Source organism: Microcaecilia unicolor, chromosome 1 (genome assembly GCF_901765095.1).
Source record: "Microcaecilia unicolor chromosome 1, aMicUni1.1, whole genome shotgun sequence".
In the NCBI taxonomy this organism is placed as follows: Eukaryota; Metazoa; Chordata; class Amphibia; order Gymnophiona; family Siphonopidae; genus Microcaecilia; species Microcaecilia unicolor.
This window is the reverse complement of record NC_044031.1, coordinates 157,478,713-157,505,372: the sequence shown is the minus strand read 5'-3', so window position 1 is coordinate 157,505,372 and position 26,660 is coordinate 157,478,713. Positions and strand designations below refer to the sequence as shown.

The following is a 26,660-nucleotide window of genomic DNA, read 5'->3' as shown; positions in this document are numbered from 1 at the left end:
ATCCCCCCCTCTCACCAACACTCTTCAACCTAATGATGATACCCTTAACCAAACTACTAGCCAACCACAACCTCAACCCCTATATATACGCAGATGATGTCACGATTTACATCCCGTTTAAACATGATCTTAAGGAAATCACCAACAAGATCAACCAAAGCTTCCAAATCATGCACTCCTGGGCGGATGCTTTCCAGTTAAAACTCAATGCTGAAAAAACACAATATCTGGTACTAACCTCACAACATAACACAAGCAACTTCTCCACAATAACCACACCTAACGTTTCTCTTCCCATCTCAAATAATCTGAAAATCCTTGGAGTCACCATTGATCGAAACCTCACACTCGAAACCCACGTTAAGAACCCAACGAAAAAGATGTTCCACTCCATGTGAAAACTCAAAAGAGTAAAACCTTACGTCCCGAGATCCATCTTCCGTAGCCTGGTGCAGTCAATGGTACTAAGTCACCTGGATTACTGCAATGCACTGTATGCTGGCTGCAAAGAACAGACTATCAAGAAACTCCAAACAGCCCAAAATACCGCCGCCAGACTCATATTTGGTAAAACAAAATATGAAAGTGCAAAACCCCTAAGAGAGAAACTCCACTGGCTCCCACTTAAGGAATGTATCACGTTCAAGATTTGCAAGATTGTACACAAAATCATCCAAGGAGACACCCCTAGCTACATGCTAGACCTCGTGGACCTACCCCCCAGAAATGCCAAAAGATCATCTCGCAAATTTCTCAATCTACACTTCCCCAGCTGTAAAGGTCTAAAATACAAGCTAATACATGCGACTACCTTCTCTCACATGAGCACACAACTGTGGAATGCACTACCAACAGACTTGAAAACAATCAATGAAACATCTAACTTCCGCAAATCTCTGAAGACATATCTCTTCAACAAGGCCTACAAAGAGAACCCATAGCTTAACTATACCACTTTGCCAACAGATCTGAAAGCTATCTTTCCATAACTATCTGCTTAGACCTCTTTTCCCATCCAGTATCTTTTTTTGCATTACCAATTGTATTTGATATCCTGGAATGGCGACGCCATAACAGGTCTCTGTAAGTCACATCGAGCCTGCAAATAGGTGGGATAATGTGGGATACAAATGTAATAAATAAATAAATAAATAAATGTGATAGTTGTAAATAACTGGGAAACCTACAACACCTTTCATTCTAGAGGTTTTGAGAGTTTTCAAAGAGATTCTTGGGACTTGGTCATAATACTTGAAGCTGTCATAGACCCTGGTAACCACTGTCACTTTTACTTCTTGGAGGGGGTGTGGGGTGGGGGGGTGGAAGTGGTCAGTAACCACTGGAATATTAAGGAGGGGTCCCTCCAGTGGTCAGCTGCTCAATCAGGGCACCCCTTTGTATCCTGGATGTGATTGAAACAGGTCTAGATAAAAATGTCCTTCTTTTATGCATTGGACACTTCTTCCCATTCAATTGATACTGAAAGATGTCCTAAGTCTGGGCCCGTCCTAAACATGCCTACAACACACACCCCTGCTATTTGGATGAACTGCAGTGTAAAATGTCCATTATTAAGGTGGACTTGGGGAAATCCACTGCTCATTCCTGGAATAAGCAGCATAAAATCTGGTTTACTCTTTTAGGATCTTGCCAGGTGCCTGTGATCTTGACTGACTACTGTTGGAATCAGGATACTGGGCTTGATGAACCTTTGATCTTTCCCAGTATGGTGATGCTTATGTAACTTTCCAGTGACATTACTAGTATAAGGAGTGTTGAAGCCTCAAACTTGTCAGTATGCCCCTGCCAAAGCTGAGACACCCAGAAAATACACATATGCAGGAAAACTGGATCCATAAGAGGGAACCCTCTGCAACATAATCAGTATCCAGCCAAAGACAAACTGGGGGCTCCTGCTTCAGCCATGGCTGCAACAGCATATCTATCTCAGATGCTTCTGCCTCTTTCCTGCAGCTGAAAAAGAGTGGGGCCTTGGTGTTCTAGCACGACACCATCACATTGGCAATGCAGCTTCCCAGCACTTGTTGATTGTTTTAATTTGTTTACCCAGACCTTACATATACATGATTTGCTTTTTAAACCCAAAGGTGACTCCTAAGGGTGGGTGAACAATTAGGTTAAAAAACTGTGCTGTTTCTGACTTTACTTGTTTTGGAGTGCTTTGGGTCCTGCTGATCTGTACATCTGCTATCTGGAATTTTGGAAGATGGAAATAAGGAAATAAAAATTAAATTTTGGATGTACTCTGTAGAAGTTGTTGTTTACTTTTCCAATGTGGTGGATACCTGTTCTGGTGTGTGCATGTGATAATCTTTGAATAACTGCCTATACTTATGGCTATGATTTCTGAACATGTGGTATCATTCACTCAAGGACAAACTTTTAAATGCCCAGTTGGGTATATATGCTAATCTCAACTTTGTTAAATGTTTTAGACATATCCGTCTATTTGTTCCCATGATATAACTGAATTCTATTATTCTGTCTCACTGTTTTTTCAAAAGTAAGCCACATTGAACCCGACTTTGCTTGGGATAATGTGTGATATAAATGTAAAAAATAAAAATCAATCCTTTATTCTCCACTTTTTAAGACACTGCCTATCTGCTGGATAGTGATGGCACAAGGAAATCAAGTTTGGTCCAGTGAAGACTAACTCAAAATAACCTGTTCCTTAGCTGAGCCCTAGTATTACCATATTGAAAATGCAACCATACCATGCATCTATGGTTATGTTCCACTAATAAGTTAAACTGATTTAATTGGATTTCTTGAAAGGATTATATAAACTTAGGATGCATGACTAGGGACACAAACATGCACTTATTTATTCAATATCACAATTCCTCATGTACAGCCACAAAACAATCTTTTAGGGTGGATAGTGTTCACAATGGGCGCCTTTTATTGTCAGCCAGATAGAGATAAGAGTTTTCAGTTTTGGCACAGTATAAGTCATCACAAGAACAAAATATAAGAAAAGCAATGGACTGCATTAGGGGCTTATAGCCCATTTATGTTTAAACAAAAGATATCTGCATGAAACAAAATATTTATTTTTATTTTGACTTATAAAACCACTTGCCCCTGAAACATGTTCAAAAAACAGAATAATCCATTTTTGTATCTGGTAAACATCTACAAAACAGATGAAGACGTGATTTCATGTGCCCCAATCAGGCTTCCCAAGGCAGATTACAACAACAGTTAAGAACCCATTTAGGAAACAGGATATCTTCACTGAAATCTGCAAATCTGTATTGTATAGAAGAACAGTGAAGAAAAATGAGCACAAACTACAGAGTTTATAAATGCTGTTTCTACCACCTAAAATAATTTTTGAAGCTGCTTTAGTGATATTCAATTGTTATTTCTTTTCTCCTCCACCTTTTAAGACACTGCCTGTCCAACTTTAACAGTTTTAGACTTGTTAGAAGGACCAGCAACAAAGCACGACAACATGGATACAGGAGCTCGTCGTAGGTTTGCATGCTTTGTTTTGAGTGTATGGCAATGACGGCTGCGCGGGGGGAGTAGAAACAGAGATTACCCAATTTGGCTTCCTTGCCTACAGCCTACTTCCACTCCTATCTATTAAACCTTGTAGGAAACCAAGGCGAGAGCGGACGTCACGTGCGTCATAAAACGTCGATTCTCCTCCGTACACTAGACTGTGGATGAGTCGCGTTCGAATGACGTCATGCAGGAAAGTGTCATGGCTAACGGAACAGAGCCTGCGGAGGATAGCCGAGGCCCGGGCACAGCGCGGCTGACTGGGGGGCTTCTGCCGCAAAGTGTGGAAGTGCCGTCTTTCGCGGCCGCCTGTACCTTGCTGAGTCATCGAGGTTCGTGTCTGGTGTTACACAGGCACCGTCGCCACCTGGCGCTGCCGCCTCGGCACCTGCACACCAAGAGGACGGGTGTGCGGCAAGAGTTGGATGCGGAATTGCTGCGCTACTCAGAAGGGTATGGTGGGAGAGCGCCCTCCGTTATATTGCAAGCATGGATCCGGGTGGGAAGAGGGAAGTACATTCCATTATCCTGGGCTGGTAGGCTGATCCAGGCCTTTTTTTTTTTTTACAGCATTGGTATGTGAGATCCGCGTGTAGATTTCCTTTTAAAATAACAGTAAAAGGCGGAACTTTTTGACTAAAGATTAGCTCGAGTTATCTGTAGCAGGGCCTACTTTATTCCTATGGGCCCTGCTGCAGATAACATGCTAATCTTTAGTAAAAGACCCCCATTAGTGGTACAAAACCAGGACTGGATCAGCATGTATGGAAAAGATGGACCTAGCAGGCTACTGTGATTGTGTAATAGCGGCGGACTGACCATTCAGGCAACCGGGTGGTGCCCAGAGACTTACCAGATGCCCTGCCTACTACAGCCCTCCCCGGTCCTACCTTAATGCCTGCTGCACACTACAGTGGCCTCCGCGCGAGGGGGAGGGGGAGGGGGGGAAGGAGGAGAGGAGAGAGGGAAGAAACGTGCGCTTTCCTGTCCATTGTGGTTCCGCTACTTCCCCTGCCCGGCACCACCGTACTTTAAAAATGGCAGCCAAAACTCTGGAAGTCATGCGAGAGTGCCAAGACCTGCAAGACTACTGTGGGAAGTCTTGGCCGCCATTTTGAAAATATGGCGCCCGCAGGAGGAATAGAGGCAGTGCAGTGGGCAGGAAAGAATATTCTCCCCCCCCCCCCCCCCCCCCCCCCCCCCCCCCCCCCCCCGCAGAGACCACTAGGGCCCTTCAGGTAGGAGCGGGGCAGCGGGTGCGTCAGCTGAGCTGTTTGAGGGGTGTCAGGCGGTGGCCGGGTCCCAGACCACTCTCACTCTGCCCTGTGTGTAATACCTAACATTGAACACATAGACAGTGGAATGGGGTAGGGCACTATAGCTATAGACCAGGGGTGTCCAATCTTGGTTCTTGAGGGCTGCAATCCAGTCAGGTGTTCAAGATATCCCCAATGAATATACACTGCCTCCATTGTATGCAAATAGATCTCATGCATATTCATTATGGAAATCCTGAAAACCAGCTGGAGAGAGAGCTGAGGTTGGACACCCCTGTAATAGACTGGACCCAACATTTTACCCCAGCTTTAACAACTAAAGCAGAGCTACAAAGTAATCCAGTTCCAGAAAACAGATTTTAGTATGTTCCTGGATTTCCTGCAACTGAATCGACCACGGTGTACTATGGGACTCACAGCATGGAGTTCAATGGCTATAGTCAGGGACTACAAATGTCACACTGCATTGGTTTAGAAGTTCAGAACAAGGACTGACAAAAATCAGTCTCCATTATGGACCTCAATAGCTTGGTAGATTTGCTAGATATTAGTTTGTTTGGACCCTGCAATTGGATATATATATCCAGATAGCTTTTAAGACCTCACAGCTCTTCATGTGTTTAGAAAGGATCTGTGCAGTGTCATCTTTGGATAATTGTTTCATGGGTTCAATAAAATGTGTCCCAGCTTACCAGGCATTCAGTTTTCTGCAAGATTAGTGCAGCTAGTAGGGCTTCTTATAGTGCTATCAGTGAACTCAATATTGTACATAAGTAGAATAAAAATTAGCAGTTTTAGGACTTGATTTGCTACAGTTGTTTATCCATTCCACATGTAAGAGAAAAAGTGAGCTTAGTAAATCTAGTCCATAGAAACAGAAAAATGTAGGTAGATAAAGACCATATGGCCTATCCAGTCGGCCTGTCCATGTCATCTACTTTCCCTTTCACTCCAGTGATGTAAAACAGAATTCCCCTTTAAACCTATTGTAATATTGTATCAGACAAAGGGAACCTGAGTAAACATATAAAACAGTTTTTAAATCATTAACGCATGACAGTGTTAAGGTGTTCTGTGCTAAAATTCCTGTTAGCATGCGTCTTAAGGAAGTTTTCTGGGAGAAGGCATGGGTGTGAAAACATCTTGCTTATATGTTCTAGGTAACACACACTAACTGGATTACTTAGCACCTCTTTTATAGGAGTCACTAAGTGCTCCTGCATTAAATCCTATTAGTTACTGCATGCTGTTGACTACATTAGTGCACAATCTGCTAGGTTCATAGGTTCTCATGCATGAATTGTTCTTTTCATGCTTTGGCCCTGCATCTCTGTTGAGTTTAAGTCAGGACTTTGGGTCATTCCAAAATGTCAGCCTTTTGCTGCGTAACCCAATTGCTTCAGCTCCAGCTCACGGAATGACTGAACATTCTCATTAAGAATTTTCTGGTACAGTCAGAATTCATGGTTCCTTCAATTTTGACAAGTTTTCCAGGTCTTGAGGTAGCAAAGCATCCCCACACCATCACACTACCATCACCATGTTTGAGTGTTGGTATGCTTTTCTTACTGTGGAATACTGCATTTGCTTTCTCCTGGACATAATGTGATTTGTATTGTCCAAAGAGTTCCACTTTGACTCATCTGTCCATAGAACGTCCCAGAAGGCTTGGGAATCATTCAGGTGTGACTTTCAATTGTGTGTACTCTGGTTCTCTTTGTCTAATATTACAGTTTGTTAAAGATCAGTACTTGAAAGGTATTAATATTCAAACAAACCTCTTCCAGAGATGTAGGGGCAGTAGAACTAGATGACATGAATGGAGATTGCAGGAAGGTAGACTTCAGGGGTAACATCAGGAAATACTTTTTCACAGAGAGGGTAGTAGATGCCTGGAACACCCTTCTAGGGGAGGTGGCAGAGTCAAAAACGGTGAGCAAATTCAAAAAGCATGGGAATGACATGGGATGCCTAAATAGAAATTGGATGGAAACACAACATTACATAAGTACATAAGTAGTGCCATACTGGGAAAGACCAAAGGTCCATCTAGCCCAGCATCCTGTCACCGACAGTGGCCAATCCAGGTCAAGGGCACCTGGCACGCTCCCCAAACGTAAAAACATTCCAGACAAGTTATACCTAAAAATGCGGAATTTTTCCAAGTCCATTTAATAGCGGTCTATGGACTTATCCTTTAGGAATCTATCTAACCCCTTTTTAAACTCCGTCAAGCTAACCGCCCGTACCACGTTCTCCGGCAACGAATTCCAGAGTCTAATTACACGTTGGGTGAAGAAAAATTTTCTCCGATTCGATTTAAATTTACCACACTGTAGCTTCAACTCATGCCCTCTAGTCCTAGTATTATTGGATAGCGTGAACAGTCGCTTCACATCCACCCGATCCATTCCACTCATTATTTTATACACTTCTATCATATCTCCCCTCAGCCGTCTCTTCTCCAAGCTGAAAAGCCCTAGCCTTCTCAGCCTCTCTTCATAGGAAAGTCGTCCCATCCCCACTATCATTTTCGTCGCCCTTCGCTGTACTTTTTCCAATTCTACTATATCTTTTTTGAGATACGGAGACCAGTACTGAACACAATACTCCAGGTGCGGTCGCACCATGGAGCGATACAACGGCATTATAACATCCGCACACCTGGACTCCATACCCTTCCTAATAACACCCAACATTCTATTCGCTTTCCTAGCCGCAGCAGCACACTGAGCAGAAGGTTTCAGCGTATCATCGACGACGACACCCAGATCCCTTTCTTGATCCGTAACTCCTAACGCGGAACCTTGCAAGACATAGCTATAATTCGGGTTCCTCTTACCCACATGCATCACTTTGCACTTGTCAACATTGAACTTCATCTGCCACTTGCACGCCCATTCTCCCAGTCTCGCAAGGTCCTCCTGTAATCGTTCACATTCCTCCTGCGACTTGACGACCCTGAATAATTTTGTGTCATCGGCGAATTTAATTACCTCACTAGTTATTCCCATCTCTAGGTCATTTATAAATACATTAAAAAGCAACGGACCCAGCACAGACCCCTGCGGGACCCCACTAACTACCCTCCTCCACTGAGAATACTGGCCACGCAATCCTACTCTCTGCTTCCTATCTTTCAACCAGTTCTTAATCCATAATAATACCCTACCTCCGATTCCATGACTCTGCAATTTCTTCAGGAGTCTTTCGTGCGGCACTTTGTCAAACGCCTTCTGAAAATCCAGATATACAATGTCAACCGGCTCCCCATTGTCCACATGTTTGCTTACCCCCTCAAAAAAATGCATTAGATTGGTGAGGCAAGACTTCCCTTCACTAAATCCGTGCTGACTTTGTCTCATCAGTCCATGTTTTTGTATATGCTCTGCAATTTTATTCTTAATAATAGCCTCCACCATCTTGCCCGGCACCGACGTCAGACTCACCGGTCTATAATTTCCCGGATCTCCTCTGGAACCCTTCTTAAAAATCGGAGTAACATTGGCTACCCTCCAGTCTTCCGGTACTACACTCGATTTTAGGGACAGATTGCATATTTCTAACAGTAGCTCCGCAAGTTCATTTTTTAGTTCTATTAATACTCTGGGATGAATACCATCAGGTCCCGGTGATTTACTACTCTTCAGCTTGCTGAACTGACCCATTACATCCTCCAAGGTTACAGAGAATTTGTTTAGTTTCTCCGACTCCCCCGCTTCAAATATTCTTTCCGGCACCGGTGTCCCCCCCAAATCCTCCTCGGTGAAGACCGAAGCAAAGAATTCATTTAATTTCTCCGCTACGGCTTTGTCCTCCTTGATCGCCCCTTTAACACCATTTTCGTCCAGCGGCCCAACCGACTCTTTGGCCGGTTTCCTGCTTTTAATGTATCTAAAAAAATTTTTACTATGTATTTTTGCTTCCAACGCTAATTTCGTCTCAAAGTCCTTTTTTGCCCTCCTTATCTCCGCTTTGCATTTGGCTTGGCATTCCTTATGGTCTATCCTGTTACTTTCAGTTGGTTCTCTTCTCCACTTTCTGAAGGATTGTTTTTTGGCTCTAATGATTTCCTTTATCTTACTGTTTAGCCACGCCGGCTGACGTTTAGTCTTTTTTCCCTTTTTTCTAATACGTGGAATATATTTGTCCTGAACCTCCAGGATGGTGTTTTTAAACAGCATCCACGCCTGATGCAAGTTTTTTACTCTTAAGGTGTTATCTAGGTAGGGTAAGAGTAGTGGGAACTGAGGCCGATGCCGGACAGACTTCTACAGTGTGTGTCCTGCAAATGGCAAAACATAGGTGAAGCTTCAACAACTCCGGTGTTGATCTGTTTATTGTCGCACACTGCGAGTGAGGGTGCTGTGTAGCTTGGAGGAGAGGGGAAGACATCTTGACTGATAAGTTGAATACTTTCAGCAATATAACCACATATCATCCCCATCGTGTTTGGCTGCCTGTATGGTTGGCATGGTGGAGACTTGACAACCAGCATTTAAGCCTGGGTAACTGGGTCCCACACAGAGTGGTGAGCGTCACTCTGGCTACCTTGTTGGGCAGACTGGATGGATTGTGCAGGTCTTTATCTGCCATCATTTCTGTGTCACCATTCAGTGTAACCTATGCAATAATAGGGGCAATCAGAAGGGGAAAATCTTGTCAGATCATTGTGAGTCTTCCCCTTCCACCTCTCCAGCCCTGTCATTATCCAGTCTCACTCCCCTTGTCCTATTACCCACTCTCACTTGTGCTTTCTCTCCTGCCCTGTCATCACCCAGCCTCGCTTGCTATCTCCCTAAATCCTGTCATCAGGGAGATTCGCTTGCTCACTTTCTGTTTCCCCCCAGATTTGCTTGCTGTCTTTCCTCCTCTGTTCTGTCATTATCCAGTCTTGTGCTGTCTTCCCCCCTCCTTCCCCGTCAGCTTTGTTACCTAGTCTCACTTGCTTTCTCCCCTCCCCCAACTTGTCATCACCCAATCTTGTTCGCTCTTTCTCCATGCCCTGTTGTCACCCAGGCTTCCCTGTTCTATTTTCCTTCCATCCTGTGGTCATTCAGGCTCACTCTGTCATCCCCCCCATCCTCTTGTCACCCAGGCCCACTCACACTTGCTGTCTCCCCCTCTCCTGTCGTCACCCAAGCTCACTCTCTGTTCCTCCTCATCCTCTTCTCACCCAGGCTCAGTCACACACACTCTCTCTCCCTCCCCCAATTCCTGTCATCACCCAGGCTTGCTCATTCTTAACCGCCATCTAGCTATCACCTAGGATTGCTTGCTTTCTACCCCCCATTGCCCTATCATGCTGGCATTTTCTGCCGGTTGAAAATTGAATGAAGGATACTACTGTATATATAACTTGACAAGTGGTGTTTATATTGGGTTTTACTGAGAAAGTTATTGGCAAAACATGGGCCATGTTGGAACTTGGAACCTGAAACTTGAAAGCAGTGGCTTTATTCAAGATAAGTGCAATTTACCTTTTTTTTAGTAGTTTTTTATGGACATTGGGTGAATAATTTCTAGCACATTTATAAATGATTTTTGAAAATGATGATGCTGGTGTGTTCTCAGTTGTAAGAGTTGATCCATTTCTCTGACTTTCCATTTTACGCTTCTTTTGCTGTGTTGGCCATTTTCTGCCTGCACTAGTAGTAAAGCGTTCTCTGATAGTGTACCTCAGATGCTTGTGCTGGGACCTGAAACCGGTGAAGTGGACGAGCGGTCTGGTGGTAAAAGCAACAGGTTATGGTTCATAAGAACAAAAGTATTGCTATACTGGGACAGACGGTCCATCAAGCCCAGTATCCTGTTTGCAAGCATGGCCAATCCAGTTCACAAGTATTTGGCAAGATCCAAAAGAGTTAAGTAGATTTTATGTTGCTTTATCCCAGGAGTTAACAATGGATTTTCTCAAGTCCATCTTAATGGCTTATGGACTTTAATTTTAGGAACTTGTCCAGACCATTTTTTTAAACCTTTCTAAACTAACTATTTTTACCAAATTCTCTGGCAGCAGATTCCCGAGTTTAATTACACATTGTGTGAAGAAATATCTTCTCCAGTTTGTTTTTTTGTTACATTTGTACCCCGCGCTTTCCCACTCATGGCAGGCTCAATGCGGCTTACAGGGGCAGTGGAGGGTTAAGTGACTTGCCCAGAGTCACAAGGAGCTGCCTGTGCCTGAAGTGGGAATCGAACTCAGTTCCCCAAGACCAAAGTCCACCACCCTAACCACTAGGCCACTCCTCCACTACTACTTAGTTTCCCCTAGTCCATGTAGTTTTAGAAAGAGTAAACTAGTGATTACATCTACCTGTCCCATTTCACTTAGTATAGACTTCTGTCATATCTCCCCTCAGCCATCTCTTCTCCAAGCTGACGAGCCCTAGGTTTTCCTCATAGGGAAGTCATCCCATTCTCTTTATTTTTGTCACCCTTCTCTCTACTTTTTCTAATTCTGCTATAACTTTTTTTGAGATGCAGTGACCAGAACTGCACGCAATATTTTCTGTTTTCTTCTCCATTCCTTTTCTAATAATTCCTAAAACTCTCTTTGCTTCTTAGCCGCCGCTGTGCACTGAGCAGAGGATTTCAACATGGAACCTTGGATCATGTAGCTATAGTTTGGGTTCCTGCATGCATTACTTTGTTCTGCTCATATTCAAGTCTTGCTGCTCCTGCTGATGCTTGTATCATTGGGCAAGTCATTTCATTCTCTATTGCCTCAGGTGTAAATTTAATGTAAGCCCTTGTGGGAAAAAGAGTACTTACTATACCTGAATTATAATTGACCTTGGGCTGCTTGGAAAGGAGAGTAATCAAATCTAAATCCAGATGTGTGCTGCAGTCTGCTGAGGATACTTGGAAGTGTTTTTTGTGCTATTAAAGTAAACTGCAAACGTTCTGATACAATGCTATATGTTAAAACTGTAGAGTATGCTGTAAGAAATGGTTTCTTTGGGTGGAGTGTGGGAGAAGAACAAATTTATAGCATATTTGAAGTTTTAATGAAATGTTTTGAAACATTTTCAATGTTAAAGTTTATATATTTCTTTCAAACTGCGTAGACTTAAAGGTGTTCCAGTTGCTTACGACAATGTCAAAATAGTGGGCGAGCTGGGGGATATTTACGACGATCAAGGCTATATTCATCTCAATATTGAAGCAGATTTTGTCATCTTTCGCCCTAAGAAAGGTCACAAGCTTGTGGTGAGTCAAGACTTTTCTCAGCAGTGGGTTGCTATCTACTTTTCTTTATTGTTGTGATCTGGTAATGTGCATTAAAGGGGAAGACTGCAGGTGAATACAAAACTATCAGTTCTGAGCCCAAGCTGCCAATGACCTTACTCTGAAGAGGGTTATCTGCTATGGCTGAGAGAGTCTGTTGTGTGCTGCAGTAACAGAAGAGCAAAGGTGCATGTCCAGCCTTGGGGAAAAAGAGCAGTGGATATGTACTGGTATCATTGATTAACTGCTGCTGCTGTTAGTGCCATTAAGGTGAATTTTCCCAAAAGCAGGAGGAAGCTGTTTACTATTTTGCATCAGAGGTGAACTGCCCTGGTACGTGAGGGCTGGAAATAGGCCTGGTTTTCCAGAGACCTACAAGTATTCTTCATTCACATATGTGTATATTTGGTCTGAGAGCCCGGTGATTTTATGTAGCTTAGCCTATTTGTAGCTTTCGTGGACCAGGGTTATATATCTCTGCTGTGTTGTTCCTTCAAGTCAAGGTTTTGTAACATTTATAGAAGTCAAAATTCTGGTTGGGGGTGGGGGAAGAAATCGGTTTCTTTCTCTCCCCACATGTGTAAATATCAGAAGTAGCAGTATGCTATAGAAGTACAACATTGTGGAGTCACTTGGTGTGAAGTATCCAAAATGAGTTATTATGAAGGCTTGTTATTTTGCATTGTTAAATTTTCCATGCTTGTGAAAGGAAGTAGCAGCATTTACTTGAAAGAGCTTTTGAGGTTTATTCATTTAAAGCATGAAATTAGTACATGAAAAGTAGTGCATTGTGCACATGTATAATTATCTTGAGGTATGTAATCTGTCCAGAATGAATTCATTAGTGGAAGACATTGGAATTTGGAAAAACAGTCTGGTTGCTTTGTGGCAGGTGAGCCATTCAAAGGTTAGATTTAATTTACAAATTGTTATTCCTCTGGCTTGCTTGGGGCAGGCAGTGCTGTGGAGAATTCATAGGATGGTCCTTGGTGTTAAAGAAATAAAACAACAACAACAAAAGGCAAAATTTCCTCTCCAGGTGCTCTCTCTGCTGGCCTTACCTAAGCACCTAGTTCCAGACTTGTGGCCTTTGTGTATAAGCAGACCACTTGCTTGTCATGATTCTCTGAGAAGTCTGAAAAATCCCAGCCCTTCTCGTAGAATTTCCATTCTGTATTGAATTACCACAGGAGACTTAGTACACAGTGGTGGTGGGGGGGAAGGGGTAGAGATTATGTAAGCCGTGGTGGCAGTATATTTTTATCAAAGAAACCAAAACAGTGGAGACAAAACAGAACACACACACACACACACAATGTGGCATGCGATCAGATTAATAGCAGTTCTTCATTAAAACAATGATGGAACGTAAAGTTTTAGCTGCAGGAGCGTCTTTTTTTTTTTTCCTTTTCAATTTCCATCTAAATGCCGGTCATATATCTTTCTGGACCCTATTAATTTAGAAGATTTTCTTATGGATAAAGTGAAGATATAGTTTTCCTAGTTGAATATTTGTTTTATTTGTTTCTGCAGGTGAGGTTAGTTTATAGAGGCTTTAAATATTTTGGCTATGCACAGTCCACAATTTAAAAATTATGTCAAATGTACATGTAATATTAGTTCCAAGGATAACGTGAAGTTCCTTCTGAAGCGGGTCACGAAACAGGATGTCCTTGTCATGGTACAGGATTTGCAAGTGGCGGCTCCTAACTTTTAAAGGAAGACGTGTTTGGATAAGTAGAAGATTTTCCGTCAGATAAATGTTTGTGTTAGGTATGCCCTTCTATCCTTGGAACTGATATTACATGTACATTTGACATAATTTTTAGATTGAGTTAAGAGGACACTATTCTGGTATGTTAAACACGTGGTTGTCATTATTGAATCAGTGGGGTAGCTTTTTTTGAGTGGTGGATTTTTCTCTCTTGAAATATTGAGGGGAGTTGTTTCACTGCTGTTTTTGCACCTCACTTGATTGAGCCTGTGATAGAAGCCTAATTAAGACTGTGGAAAGTTAGTGCAGGTCATGTACCTGTACACAATCTTAGGCAGTTGAGGCTCATTTATTTAAAGTTTGCATTATCAGAATAGTGCCCTTTTCCTTTTTTCTGTAGAGACGACAAGTTTTTTGGTTATAAGATAGCACCCTATCATGGACAGATTTTCAATAATAATTTCTGTTAAGGACTACCTGAAACAGAAAGGCCTGACTAGAGTTAGGAAGGAAATTTGAAACATGAGAAATCTGACAAGAGTTTTCTGGAGAATTTATCCTGCTCCCATCTGGATGAAAAGACAGTGTTAGAACACGTTGTCATCTGGAATACATACCTAGTGATGGTTTTATCAAAAAAATCCAGCCCTAGAAAAGATTGCCCTGTCCTCTATGCACAAACGCTCCCCTTGGCTTTCCCCAGAACTGCAAGTCCTTAAGCATCAAGGATGGAACCTGGAAAGAAAATGGCATAAATCTCACCTAGATGAAGACAGGCTAAACCGCAGGACACACATGGCAATGTACCAACTGGCCTTAACAGTATTTCTACCAACGTACCGAACAGCTTTGAGAAACAGAACCAGCTTTCCCAGTCACAATTGGCCAGTGGCGATTTTGCAGCATACTTTTCCAGCATAATTTAAGGTCTCTATTAGAACCTCCTGGCAGTTTCATTAAGCAAATAACCCCCCCCCCCCCCCCCCCCCCCAGCCATCTGGGAATTATTCAACCAGGTAACAAAGGCAGCTCGGAAAGTCTTGAAAAGCCTGTGGCTGACACCGTGCCCAATGACCCCTGCCCAGCAAACATAGTAGAGCTAGCAATTAGAGTCATTAAAGGGGCCACTAAAATTAGCTCCTCCCATGTGAAAGAGCAGCTGCCAACAACATGCTTAATGGCTGATGGAAAACAGGTGTTAGTGGCACAGTATCTTCATGAATTCAAATTCTGTCTGTTGGACAGACAGCAATCGGTTCTTTTCAGCAACAGCAAATCATCACCTTGGGCACTGAACAGGGGGGTACTACAGGGGTCCATACTGTTAACATTTTATTTAATATCTGCCTCAAGCCTTTAGCTGAGCTGCTTCGGTTGATGGCCACACAAATTATATTTCTCTGCCGTTGATGTACAGTTACTCATATCCACTTATACAGATTCACCCACAGCTTTGATTAAATTGACTGTCTGCCAGTACATCAGGTTTGGGCAAAATTCTACATACTCTGCCTGAACCCAAGCAAAACGGAGATTTTATTTTATAAGTAAATATAATTCTTTGGATTCCTAACACAAGAGGATGGGCATTTGACTTCAGAATATCATTTGGAAAATATGAACTTGCCCTAAAATCACAGGCTAGGAATGTAGGGATACTGCTAGACTCATTACCATATATTGAAAAGACTAGCCGTTGAGCCCGTTAAAATGGGCTAGTATGGGGTTTTTCCAAGGCTCCCTCCCCTGGCCCCCCCCCCCCCCCCGAGGTCACTGCTACTGCTTCCCCCACCCGGAGTCGCTGCCGCCCCCCCTCAACCCGGCCCGGGCACTGTCATCGCTATTGAACTTACATCAAAACGCAGCAAGCAGATCAGTTGAGCTCCCGTCGGCCCCCCCCCCCCCTCCCTCTTGGAATCATGTTCTTGTTGTTGTTCCGCCCCTTCTGCTGTCTCGCTCTCGCCGTTCCTGTGTTGGTTGTCTTCTCTCCTTCCTAAGTGTCTCATCGCCCAAGTCTTCAAATTGGCTGATCCCCGGATTTTTTTTGCGCTTCTGGCCATTGGTTATGTTTTCTGACGTCGCCGCAGTTGCTTCGCCCACAATCGTTGAGCCTCTGCCCATTGGTTTTGTGTCTTGGCTCCTCCCCTGATGTTTGAGCTTCTGCCCATTGGTTAAGTGACTGCAAGTCGCCGTAGTTGCTCCGCCCACGTTCGTTGCGCCTCTGCAGATTGGTTTTCGTTGTGCACGTAGCCACAGTTGCTCCGCCCACAATCATTGAGCCTCTGCACATTGGTTTTCGTTGTTCAATTCGTCGCCGCGGCTCCGCCCATTGACGTCGCGCTACTGTTCATTGGATATCATTCCTGTGCTTGTCTTTGCGACTCCGCCCAGCATCATTTTGCTTTTTGTCGTTTGTTATGCTAACGCCACGCGAGGGGAGCTTTAACGCATGTGCAGAATGTTGAGGACATGCTCTCTACTGCGCATTTGCAAGTGAGTACGCCACTCGCCATTTATATGTTTGATGAGTCTGATCATAGTGGGCCATGCTTGATGATGTCACGACTAAACACTCCTTTACATTGGTCAAATGAAAAAGTTTGAACCAGCTCCAACTAATTCAGAATGCTGCTGCACAAGCAGTGAGACCACATCACACCCTTCCTGCAAATACAGCACCGGCTGCCAGTACCTTACATGCCCAGATTTAAAACTCTCTTTTCTTTTCAAGGTCCTCTAACAAAATGGGTCAGAGTACTAAAGAGTAAATTATTCCTCTACACACCTTTTGAGGCTTTTAAAGTCCTCTCAAAGAGCATCACCACTATCTGTACTCTTGTCAAAAAAATTTGCATCACGTGGTTGGTACCTGCCAGTGAGCCTCAGGAGGAACCCACACACTCTGGAACCCACTCCCAGATAGGTTACATCTAACTTGAGACTATCTCTACTTCAGAAATCAGGTGAAAGGCTGTCTCTTCTCCCAAGCCTTTAATACGTATGGTGACCTGACTATCTACTTGCTCAACATCTGTACTAGCTTACTGCACATTTTGTAACTAAGAACAGTTGCACATACCTTATTCAACTGTACATATAATGTGCCTTCCTTGTAACCACCCATTTATTTATCCCAATGACTTTGTCCTACCCATCTTTTTTATTAATAGGATTTCTCTTGGCTGCCTTGGCTGCCTGTGAAGATATTTCATTGAATTATACTGACATGATGAACATCCTTGTATGCAATTTGAATGTTCTAATGTGTACTTATTAAGGTATTTCACTTGTATCATGCTATGTGAGCATTTTATTCTTCCATGCAACCTGTTACAGTGTATCATTTGTTTTCTGCCATATTATCATTTTCTGTTATATAAATGTTCTGCTGTGCTTTTGATACTTGCTGCTACTCGGATTTAATATGTCTATCTCCAAGTTTACCTCATTGATTGTATTTTACACTTACCTTGGGTCATTTTGCTATTGTTTTGCCGTTGACACAATTATAAGTGGTTTGTCAAGCTGTACTTGCTGTATGCTGCCATAGTTGAATCTATTAAAGATTGTTAATAAATCCCAATAAATAAATAAAATGAATGTAGCAGTTGAATCTTGACAGTATGCCTATAGTGTGCATTTGCTACCCATGCTGAATATTGCTGCTGTACTTATAGCCTACAGTGATCACCATTTCCCACATATATTCAGCGCTACCACTTATCCCGGGCTTTCCCACTCATGGCAGGCTCAATGTGGCGTATTTTTGAATTCTGTAGCTGGTATTTTAAAAAATATATAGTGACTACTGCTGCTTAAAATTGACCCAATAAGTATATTTTTAATATATTATTATATTTATGTATTTTTACAAACCCATTAGGTGGCTATTTGGTGGGCTAGAAGGGCAATTAGATTAAGTTAAACTAAGGGCCCTGTTTACAAAGCAGCGTTAGAAGCGCGTTTGTACATGCCTTCAGTAGCCATAAAAAAAACACTAACGCACCTTAGCAAACAGGGCCCTAAATTAGGTGAAGTTCTGGAACTATAAAACATACTTACCTGAAGTTGCCATGCCATTCAAGATGTATTTGTTTGTTTTTTTTTATGCATTTTCTTACTCAAGATTTGAAGGTAACTTTTTCTGTTTTTAGGGTGTGGTCAACAAAGTGGCTTTGTCTCACATTGGCTGTTTGGTCCATGGCTGTTTCAACGCTTCCATACCAAAGCCGCCTCAGATGTCAGTTGAGGAATGGCAGAACTTTGGCGTGAACGTTGGAGATCAATTGGAGTTTGAAGTGTTCCAACTAGACTCTGATGCTGTTGGTGTGTTCTGCATTCGGGGGAAATTAATTAATGAAATGTAAATATCGTGATATAAACTATTTTCAAAGTCATGCCATAATTTGCTCTTTCTGTTGGTTCATTATAAGCATTGGGTATCTCTTATGTTTGTATTCTTGAAATTCTAAAGGTCAGGAGTAAATGTACAAAGGAGCAGTGTGTTTGCCTGCCAAAAGTACAAATGGTTAAATGAAGATTAATAAAGTAGCTGTTATTCAAAGTTGTTAAATCACAAGAGGATTGTGAAAAATTACAAGAGGACCTTACGAGACTGGGCAGCTGAATGGCAGATGATGTTTAATGTGAACAAGTGCAAAGTGATGCATGCGGGAAAGCGGAACCTGAATTATAGTTCCATAATGCAAGGTTCCACATTAGGAGTCACCGACCAGGAAAGGGATCTAGGCGTTGATATGTTGAAACCCTCTGCTCAGTGTGCAGCTGCAGATAAGAAAGCAAATATGTTAGGTATTATTAGGAAAGGAATGGAAAACAAAAATGAGGATATTATAATGCCTTTGTATCGCGCCATGGTGCAACCGCGTCTCGAATATTGTGTTCAATTCCTGATCTTGGTTACAGAGGGAATTGGAGGGTCATGGGATAGGAGGAAATGTCCTATTGTGGATTAAAAACTGGCTGAAGGATAGGAAACAGAGAGTGGGATTAAATGGGCAGTATTCACAATGGAGAAGGGTAGGTAGTGGGGTTCCTCAGGGGTCTGTGGTAGGACCGCTGCTTTTTAATATATTTATAAATGATTTAGAGATGGGACTAACTAGCGAGGTAATTAAATTTGCTGATGACACAAAGTTATTCAAAGTAGTTAACTCGCGACAGGATTGTGAAAAATTACAGAAGGACCTTACGAGACTGGGAGACTGGGCGGCTAAATGGCAGATGATATTTAATGTGAGCAATTGCAAGGTGATGCATGTGGGAAAAAAGAACCCAAATTATAGCTACGTCATGCAAGGTTCCTCGTTAGGAGTTACGGACCAAAAAAGGGATCTGGGTGTCGTCGTCGATAATACACCGAAACCTTCTGTTGAGTGTGCTGCTGCGGCTACGAAAGCTAATAGAATGTTGGGTATTATTAGGAAAGGTTTGGAAAACAGGTGTGAGGATGTTATAATGCTGTTGTATCGCTCCATGGTGCAACTGCACCTTGAGTATTGTGTTCAATTCTGGTCGCCGCATCTCAAGAAAGATATAGTAGAATTGGAAAAGGTGCAGCGAAGGGCGACTAAAATGATAGTGGGGATGGGGCGACTTCCATATGAAGAAAGACTAAGGAGGCTAGGGCTTTTCAGTTTGGAGAAGAGACGGCTGAGGGGAGACATGATAGAGGTATATAAAATAATGAATGGAGTGGAACAGGTGGATGTGAAGCGTTTGTTCACACTTTCCAAAAATACTAGGACAAGGGGGCATGCGATGAACCTACAGTGATCACCATTTCCCACCCAATGCATAATTAAACTCTGGAATTCGTTGCCGGAGAACGTGGTGAAGGTGGTTAGCTTGGCAGAGTTTAAAAAAAAAGGGTTAGACGGTTTCCTAAAGAACAAGTCCGTAAACCACTACTAAATGGACTTGGGAAAAATCCACAATTCCAGGAATAACATGTATAGAATGTTTGTACGTTTGGGAAGCTTGCCAGGTGCCCTTGGCCTGGATTGGCCGCTGTCATGGACAGGATGCTGGGCTCAATGGACCCTTGGTCTTTTCCCAGTGTGGCATTACTTATGTACCCCTTGTTATCCCCATCTTTCTCCTTTGGTCCTACTTCTTTTTCTCTCTTTTTTTCAGTCCTTCCTTTCTCTGGATCTGAGTACCAGTGTATTGCCCCCCCTGTCCCCCCAGCCTTATGATTCCCTGTGTCAGTTTTTCTTTTCTTAGCGTTAGCTCCACCATTCTGCAGAAATGGTATTATCCCTTCCTAGCAGCAGGCAGAAGTAGAGAAAACTGAATTCTGCCAATGCCAGCATAAACAGAGGTGCTCACCGGAACAATTCAATATTTTTTTTTTATACCTAAGCAGGTGGTAGGTCATGCTGATGGTGCTCTTCTCCCTGGCCTAGCTCCCCACTCAACTGTCCACAGCCGCACAGCATGGTGAAGCCTATTGGCCACTCCCAGGTCACAGTCTCAGGACTATACCTGGTTGAGCAGGGAGCTTGCCTCTTCAGCCCCTAGTTGCACAGTGCCACTGTGAGAGGCTTTGGCTCGGTCTTGTGGAGCCTTGCTCAAGGGGTGCAGGTCCCCATCCCTCTTGCTTGTTCACCCTGTTTGGGTGTGCTTCCCATGGGCTCCCCCTGCAGCAACTAGGCTTTCCAAAAGTGCTCACTTCATTACCACATATACCAAAAAATTTTAAAAAAATAATTAAATTGGTCTGACTAGTTTTATGCCCTTTGTCTGGGGCTAATGCTATTGTAAAGAACTAAGTAGAGAATTTCCCTCTAGGCACACCCAGAGAGAGCCGGGAACGATATGCCGGAGCCCCGGACCAAGGTGGGCCAAAGCAGTCGAGCAAACCCTTGCGCATCTATGTGGTAGGGCATGCTGGCCAGCACAAACTGATCAGTCTGCAGAGCCAGACGCAGAGATAATGGATTAATTTTATAGTGTGCAAATGTGGCTCATTCAGTCTGGCTATCTCTTCTCTTGGTGAGCATTTTACATGTTCCCTCTTTCCCTCTTAAGCTCAAATGAATATATTCCTTTCATTGTTCCTGCCAATGCAGATTGGCAGTTGGAATCCCCCCTTCTCTCTCGTCACTCTTAGGGAGAATAAATCCCTGACCATGTTATTGGGTTGTTTCTTTCCTCCCTACCCCAGGTCCCTCTTGGGGGGGGGGGGGGGGGCTGGGGAGTTCCCAGGGACTTTGGTGGGTTTTGTTTTTGGCTCCAGAACTTGACCCAGGTGGTTAAGCAGGCCCTGCACAGGGTCCCCTCTTGGGAACTAATCTTAGCCCTAACCCTCATCCTCTTGGTAGGAGACCCCTAGGGAATGCAGGGGGATCGGCAGGGGCCCCATTTTGGGGTCTCAGTACAGTAGAATGGACCTGGTTCTTCGGAGGAACCAAAATGATAGATGGAATAGAACTGCTCCAATATGAGGAAAGGCTAAAGAGGTTAGGGCTCTTCAGCTTGGATGGCTGAGGGGAAATACAATTGAGGTCTACAAAATCCTGAGTGGTGTGGAGGTGGAGGTAAATAGCTTTTTCACTCATTCAGAAAGTACAGAGACCAGGGGACACTCTATGAAATTGCATGGGAATACTTTTAAATCAAATAGGAGTAAATATTTTTTCACTCATAGAATAGTTAAGCTCTAGAATTCGTTGCCGGAAGATGTGGTAACGGCAGTTTGTGTATCTGGGTTTAAAAAAGGTTTGGACAAGTTCCTAGAGGAAAAGTTCATAGTCTGTTTTTGAGATGGACATGGGGGAAGCACTACTTGTCGTGGGATTGGTAGCATGGAATGGTGCTTCTAATCGGGTTTCTTGCAGGTACTTGTGAACTGGATTGGCCACGGTTGGAAACAGGATGCAGGGCTAGATAAGTACATAAGTATTGCCATACTGGGTTGGCCACTGCTGGAAGCAGCATACTGGGCTAGATAAATAAATAAGTATTGCCATACTGGGACAGACCGAAGGTCCTTCAAGCCCAGCATCCTGTTTCCAACAGTGGCCATCCAGATCACAAGTACTTGGCAGAAACCCAATTAGTAGCACCATTCCATGCTACCAATCCCAGGGCAAGTCACAAGTATCTAGCAAGATCCCAAAAGAGTTGAATATATGTTATGCTGCTTATCCTAGAAATAAGCAGTGAATTTTCCCCCAAGTCCTTTTTAATAATGACTTATTGACTTTTAGGAAATTATCCAAACCTTTTTTAAACCCCGCTAAGCTAACTGCTTTTACTACATTCTCTGGCAATGAATTCCAGGGTTTAATTACATGTTGAGTGAATAAATATTTTCTCTGATTCGTTTTAAATTTACTACTTTGTAGTTCATTACGTGGCCCCTAGTCCTGGTATTTTAGTAAAGAAAGAGTAAACAATCGATTCATGTCTACCCATTCCATTCCACTCATTATTTTATAGTCCTCTCTCATGTCTCTCCTCAGCCATCTCTTCTTCAAGCTAAAGAGCCCTAGATGGAAGTCGTCCTATCCCTTTTTATCATTATCGTCACCCTTCTCTGTGCCTTTTCTAATTCCATCATATCTTTTTTTGAGATTCAGTGACCAGAACTGCACACAGTATTTGAAGTACAGTCCCACCATGGAGCGATACAAAGGCCTTACAGTGGGGGAAATAAGTATTTGATCCCTTGCTGATTTTGTAAGTTTGCCCACTGACAAAGACATGAGCAGCCCATAATTGAAGGGTAGGTTATTGGTAACAGTGAGAGATAGCACATCACAAATTAAATCCGGAAAATCACATTGTGGAAAGTATATGAATTTATTTGCATTCTGCAGAGGGAAATAAGTATTTGATCCCTCTGGCAAACAAGACCTAATACTTGGTGGCAAAACCCTTGTTGGCAAGCACAGCGGTCAGACGTCTTCTGTAGTTGATGATGAGGTTTGCACACATGTCAGGAGGAATTTTGGTCCACTCCTCTTTGCAGATCATCTCTAAATCATTAAGAGTTCTGGGCTGTCGCTTGGCAACTCGCAGCTTCAGCTCCCTCCATAAGTTTTCAATGGGATTAAGGTCTGGTGACTGGCTAGGCCACTCCATGACCCTAATGTGCTTCTTCCTGAGCCACTCCTTTGTTGCCTTGGCTGTATGTTTTGGGTCATTGTCGTGCTGGAAGACCCAGCCACGACCCATTTTTAAGGCCCTGGCGGAGGGAAGGAGGTTGTCACTCAGAATTGTACGGTACATGGCCCCATCCATTCTCCCATTGATGCGGTGAAGTAGTCCTGTGCCCTTAGCAGAGAAACACCCCCAAAACATAACATTTCCACCTCCATGCTTGACAGTGGGGACGGTGTTCTTTGGGTCATAGGCAGCATTTCTCTTCCTCCAAACACGGCGAGTTGAGTTCATGCCAAAGAGCTCAATTTTTGTCTCATCTGACCACAGCACCTTCTCCCAATCACTCTCGGCATCATCCAGGTGTTCACTGGCAAACTTCAGACGGGCCGTCACATGTGCCTTCTGGAGCAGGGGGACCTTGCGGGCACTGCAGGATTGCAATCCGTTATGTCGTAATGTGTTACCAATGGTTTTCGTGGTGACAGTGGTCCCAGCTGCCTTGAGATCATTGACAAGTTCCCCCCTTGTAGTTGTAGGCTGATTTCTAACCTTCCTCATGATCAAGGATACCCCACGAGGTGAGATTTTGCGTGGAGCCCCAGATCTTTGTCGATTGACAGTCATTTTGTACTTCTTCCATTTTCTTACTATGGCACCAACAGTTGTCTCCTTCTCGCCCAGCGTCTTACTGATGGTTTTGTAGCCCATTCCAGCCTTGTGCAGGTGTATGATCTTGTCCCTGACATCCTTAGACAGCTCCTTGCTCTTGGCCATTTTGTAGAGGTTAGAGTCTGACTGATTCACTGAGTCTGTGGACAGGTGTCTTTCATACAGGTGACCATTGCCGACAGCTGTCTGTCATGCAGGTAACGAGTTGATTTGGAGCATCTACCTGGTCTGTAGGGGCCAGATCTCTTACTGGTTGGTGGGGGATCAAATACTTATTTCCCTCTGCAGAATGCAAATAAATTCATATACTTTCCACAATGTGATTTTCCGGATTTAATTTGTGATGTGCTATCTCTCACTGTTACCAATAACCTACCCTTCAATTATGGGCTGCTCATGTCTTTGTCAGTGGGCAAACTTACAAAATCAGCAAGGGATCAAATACTTATTTCCCCCACTGTATAACGTCCTCATTTGGTCTGACCAAATATGGCTATTCTTATGTTCAATCAAATGAAGGAGACCTTATATTTATAGTGTGGAGATCAATTCAAAGTTCAAAATTTAAAGCATATCTCAAACACTAAACATTTTCCCACTTTTGATGATAATATCAATGGCAGCATACACATTTATACAAAACTGCACATTCTATCTTCAACGGGGATCGTCAGATTACTTTGATCACCATTAGCATCTGGGGAATTCCCCAGTATTCCATCGGTGACACTCCGTTCTTCATTGATCAACCCGAATATACTATTCAATATTTGTTTACTATTTATTTTCTTTTTTCATGATTTTGTATCCAAATCTACTTATGTATGTTAAATCCAACTACTAGTATCAGGTACTGTCTAATATCTAGTACTTAACTTTCAGCAGCGATATTTTTTCCAAGCCAAACCTCCGCCAACATGGCCAGGTTTCGAGAGTCTTCATCAGGGAAGAGGCATGCTGGAACGAAAGAATAGTAAAATTCCCTTTAAAATATACACTAATAACATCCAATCCTTCCTAAGTTATATCTTATATCGCGCTGCGATCTCACCATCACTAAAATTGCTCCTGCACATACAAAAAAATGGCTGCGGCGTCTTCCACTGCCGCTATCATTTAAATAAGCTACAGCTGGTAGCACAACTCAGAACCTGATAGGTCCACGTATCTCTTGTTTTAACCAATCAGATTAAGGACCACCAGTCCACCTCCGAATTCAATCCTGAAGGCTGTAATGTGTGAAGTTTACGTACTTGTGTAAACCAGCTATCTGAAAATTGTTCATACTTAATAGCGGCAGTGAAGGAAGGGACTTGCCTGGGTCAGGGGACAAAAAACACTTGTATAAATTGCATTTTCAAACTTTTGTACATACTTTTCAAGCAGAACTTTACACACACACACACAAAAAAAGCAGGGCAAGTGACTGCTACTTTGCATGAAAGTGCTTGTGTACTTTTTTGGTTTGAAATGGGTACAAATCTTGTGGGTTGTGTGAACAGTCTTTAGTTTGATGTGAATTGTTTTAAAAATTGGTCCCATACTATATCAATATACAAATACAGTTCCACCTGACATTCTGGTTTTGACAATGTCTCTGAAGGCTATAGCTCATCATTAGTGTATGTTTACTACAGTCCTTCGCAGAGACCAGCATTCCAGTCTAAGCTGTACTCATGTTTGTTCAGATCTTGAGAGGAACTGCTGCAGTAGACCGAGACCTTTGGTAATAATTCAGTTCTTCTGACATATTGTGTAGCAACACTTTTATTGAGATGTTCGTGTATCTTTTCTTCTCATCTCTTTTCAAACGAGAGTAAAAGTGTCTTAAGAAAATATAAAACAAAGTGATGTAGGAACAACGCTTAGCAGTTGTAATTAAACAGTAAATGTTTCAACACAATTCTGTCTAAAATATGGTTGTGGTACCTTAAACTGCAGTAGATGGCACCTATTTTGGGGGCCCTTTTTACTAAGGTGCGTTGCTTTTTAGAGAGAGAGAGACCCAACTCTGTGAAGTTGAGCTTTTATTTTATTATTAATATATATTTTGTGTGTGTGTCTCACTACAGAACGGATGTCAGTGCTGAGGATGCTGTAAATGGACTACATACAGAAAAACCTAAGAAAAAGAAAAAAGAGAAGCTACAGGGAAGTGACTCCAGCGGTTACCAAAGTGACCACACAAGCCCCAAAAAACGTAAACGAAAGTTGCTTCAGGAAGAATGTGAATTATTAGAAACAAATCAAGAACCTAAAGCCAAAAAGGCACGCAATTAGTGAATGGACAAATCACATGTATAAAAACAGCTGATATATTTTATTTCTGCACAGAATTTTGAAATATAATGGTATGTATTGTACATATTTCTGACAGTTTAAAGGAAAGAAGTTTGAAATAAAATGTTTTTTACATATTTTCTGACTGTTTATCACCTTTTATTCTTTTTTGTTAATCTGTGTGGTTGAATCTGTGTTCACTTTTTTTCATTTTAGGTGTGTCCCAGAGCAGTGCTTATATGCCTATAGTCTTTTCTGAATTTGTGTACAAGGCATACGTATTATGAACACACCCGGCAGTGGTGTGTTCATCAGGCTCAGCCGAGTGCAGTTGGTCTTGAAATTGCAAACCCCCTTTGGATCTGATGATTAGCAGTGTGTGTGTGGCTGAAGGCAGGGCAGTAAAAGCCTATACTGGTTGTTATGGGAGCGTGGCAGCAGCAGTGGTGGATAGGAGGACTGAAATACACTTCATTTGTGTTCTGTAATGGTGTGTATTTTCTCGGCTTGTTAAATATTTAGGAAATGGCATTAGACTTTAAAAGAAAAAATACCAGAAAAAGTGGAGAAACACTAAATCCCTACATTAGGACAATCCAACAGGAAAAGGAGTAGGTTGGGCTGGCTCTTTCAAGAAACCAAGGGAGACGTATATGTGACAATGAGTCTTTATTAAGGGAACATCAAATGACTCGACACAGCTGCCGTGTTTCGGCACTTACGTGCCTGCCTCAGGAGTCTGCAAAACATATATAAAAACTTTAATACAAATAATAATAAAATGTGCATACAATAATTGACAAAATAGATATGTATACACACAC

At 42.7% G+C, this 26,660-nt stretch overlaps 1 protein-coding gene across 1 annotated transcript; it reads left to right on the top strand.

Moving 5' to 3' along the window:
* Window positions 1-3,706: 3,706 nt before the first annotated feature.
* On the top strand, window positions 3,707-25,986 carry TWISTNB (TWIST neighbor). The gene is made up of 4 exons (XM_030201604.1): window positions 3,707-3,987; window positions 11,882-12,023; window positions 17,910-18,118; window positions 25,629-25,986. Exons 1-4 carry the CDS (start codon window positions 3,722-3,724, stop codon window positions 25,834-25,836), a joined length of 825 nt encoding a protein of 274 aa, XP_030057464.1. The 5' UTR covers window positions 3,707-3,721; the 3' UTR covers window positions 25,837-25,986.
* The last annotated feature ends 674 nt before the right edge of the window (window positions 25,987-26,660 follow it).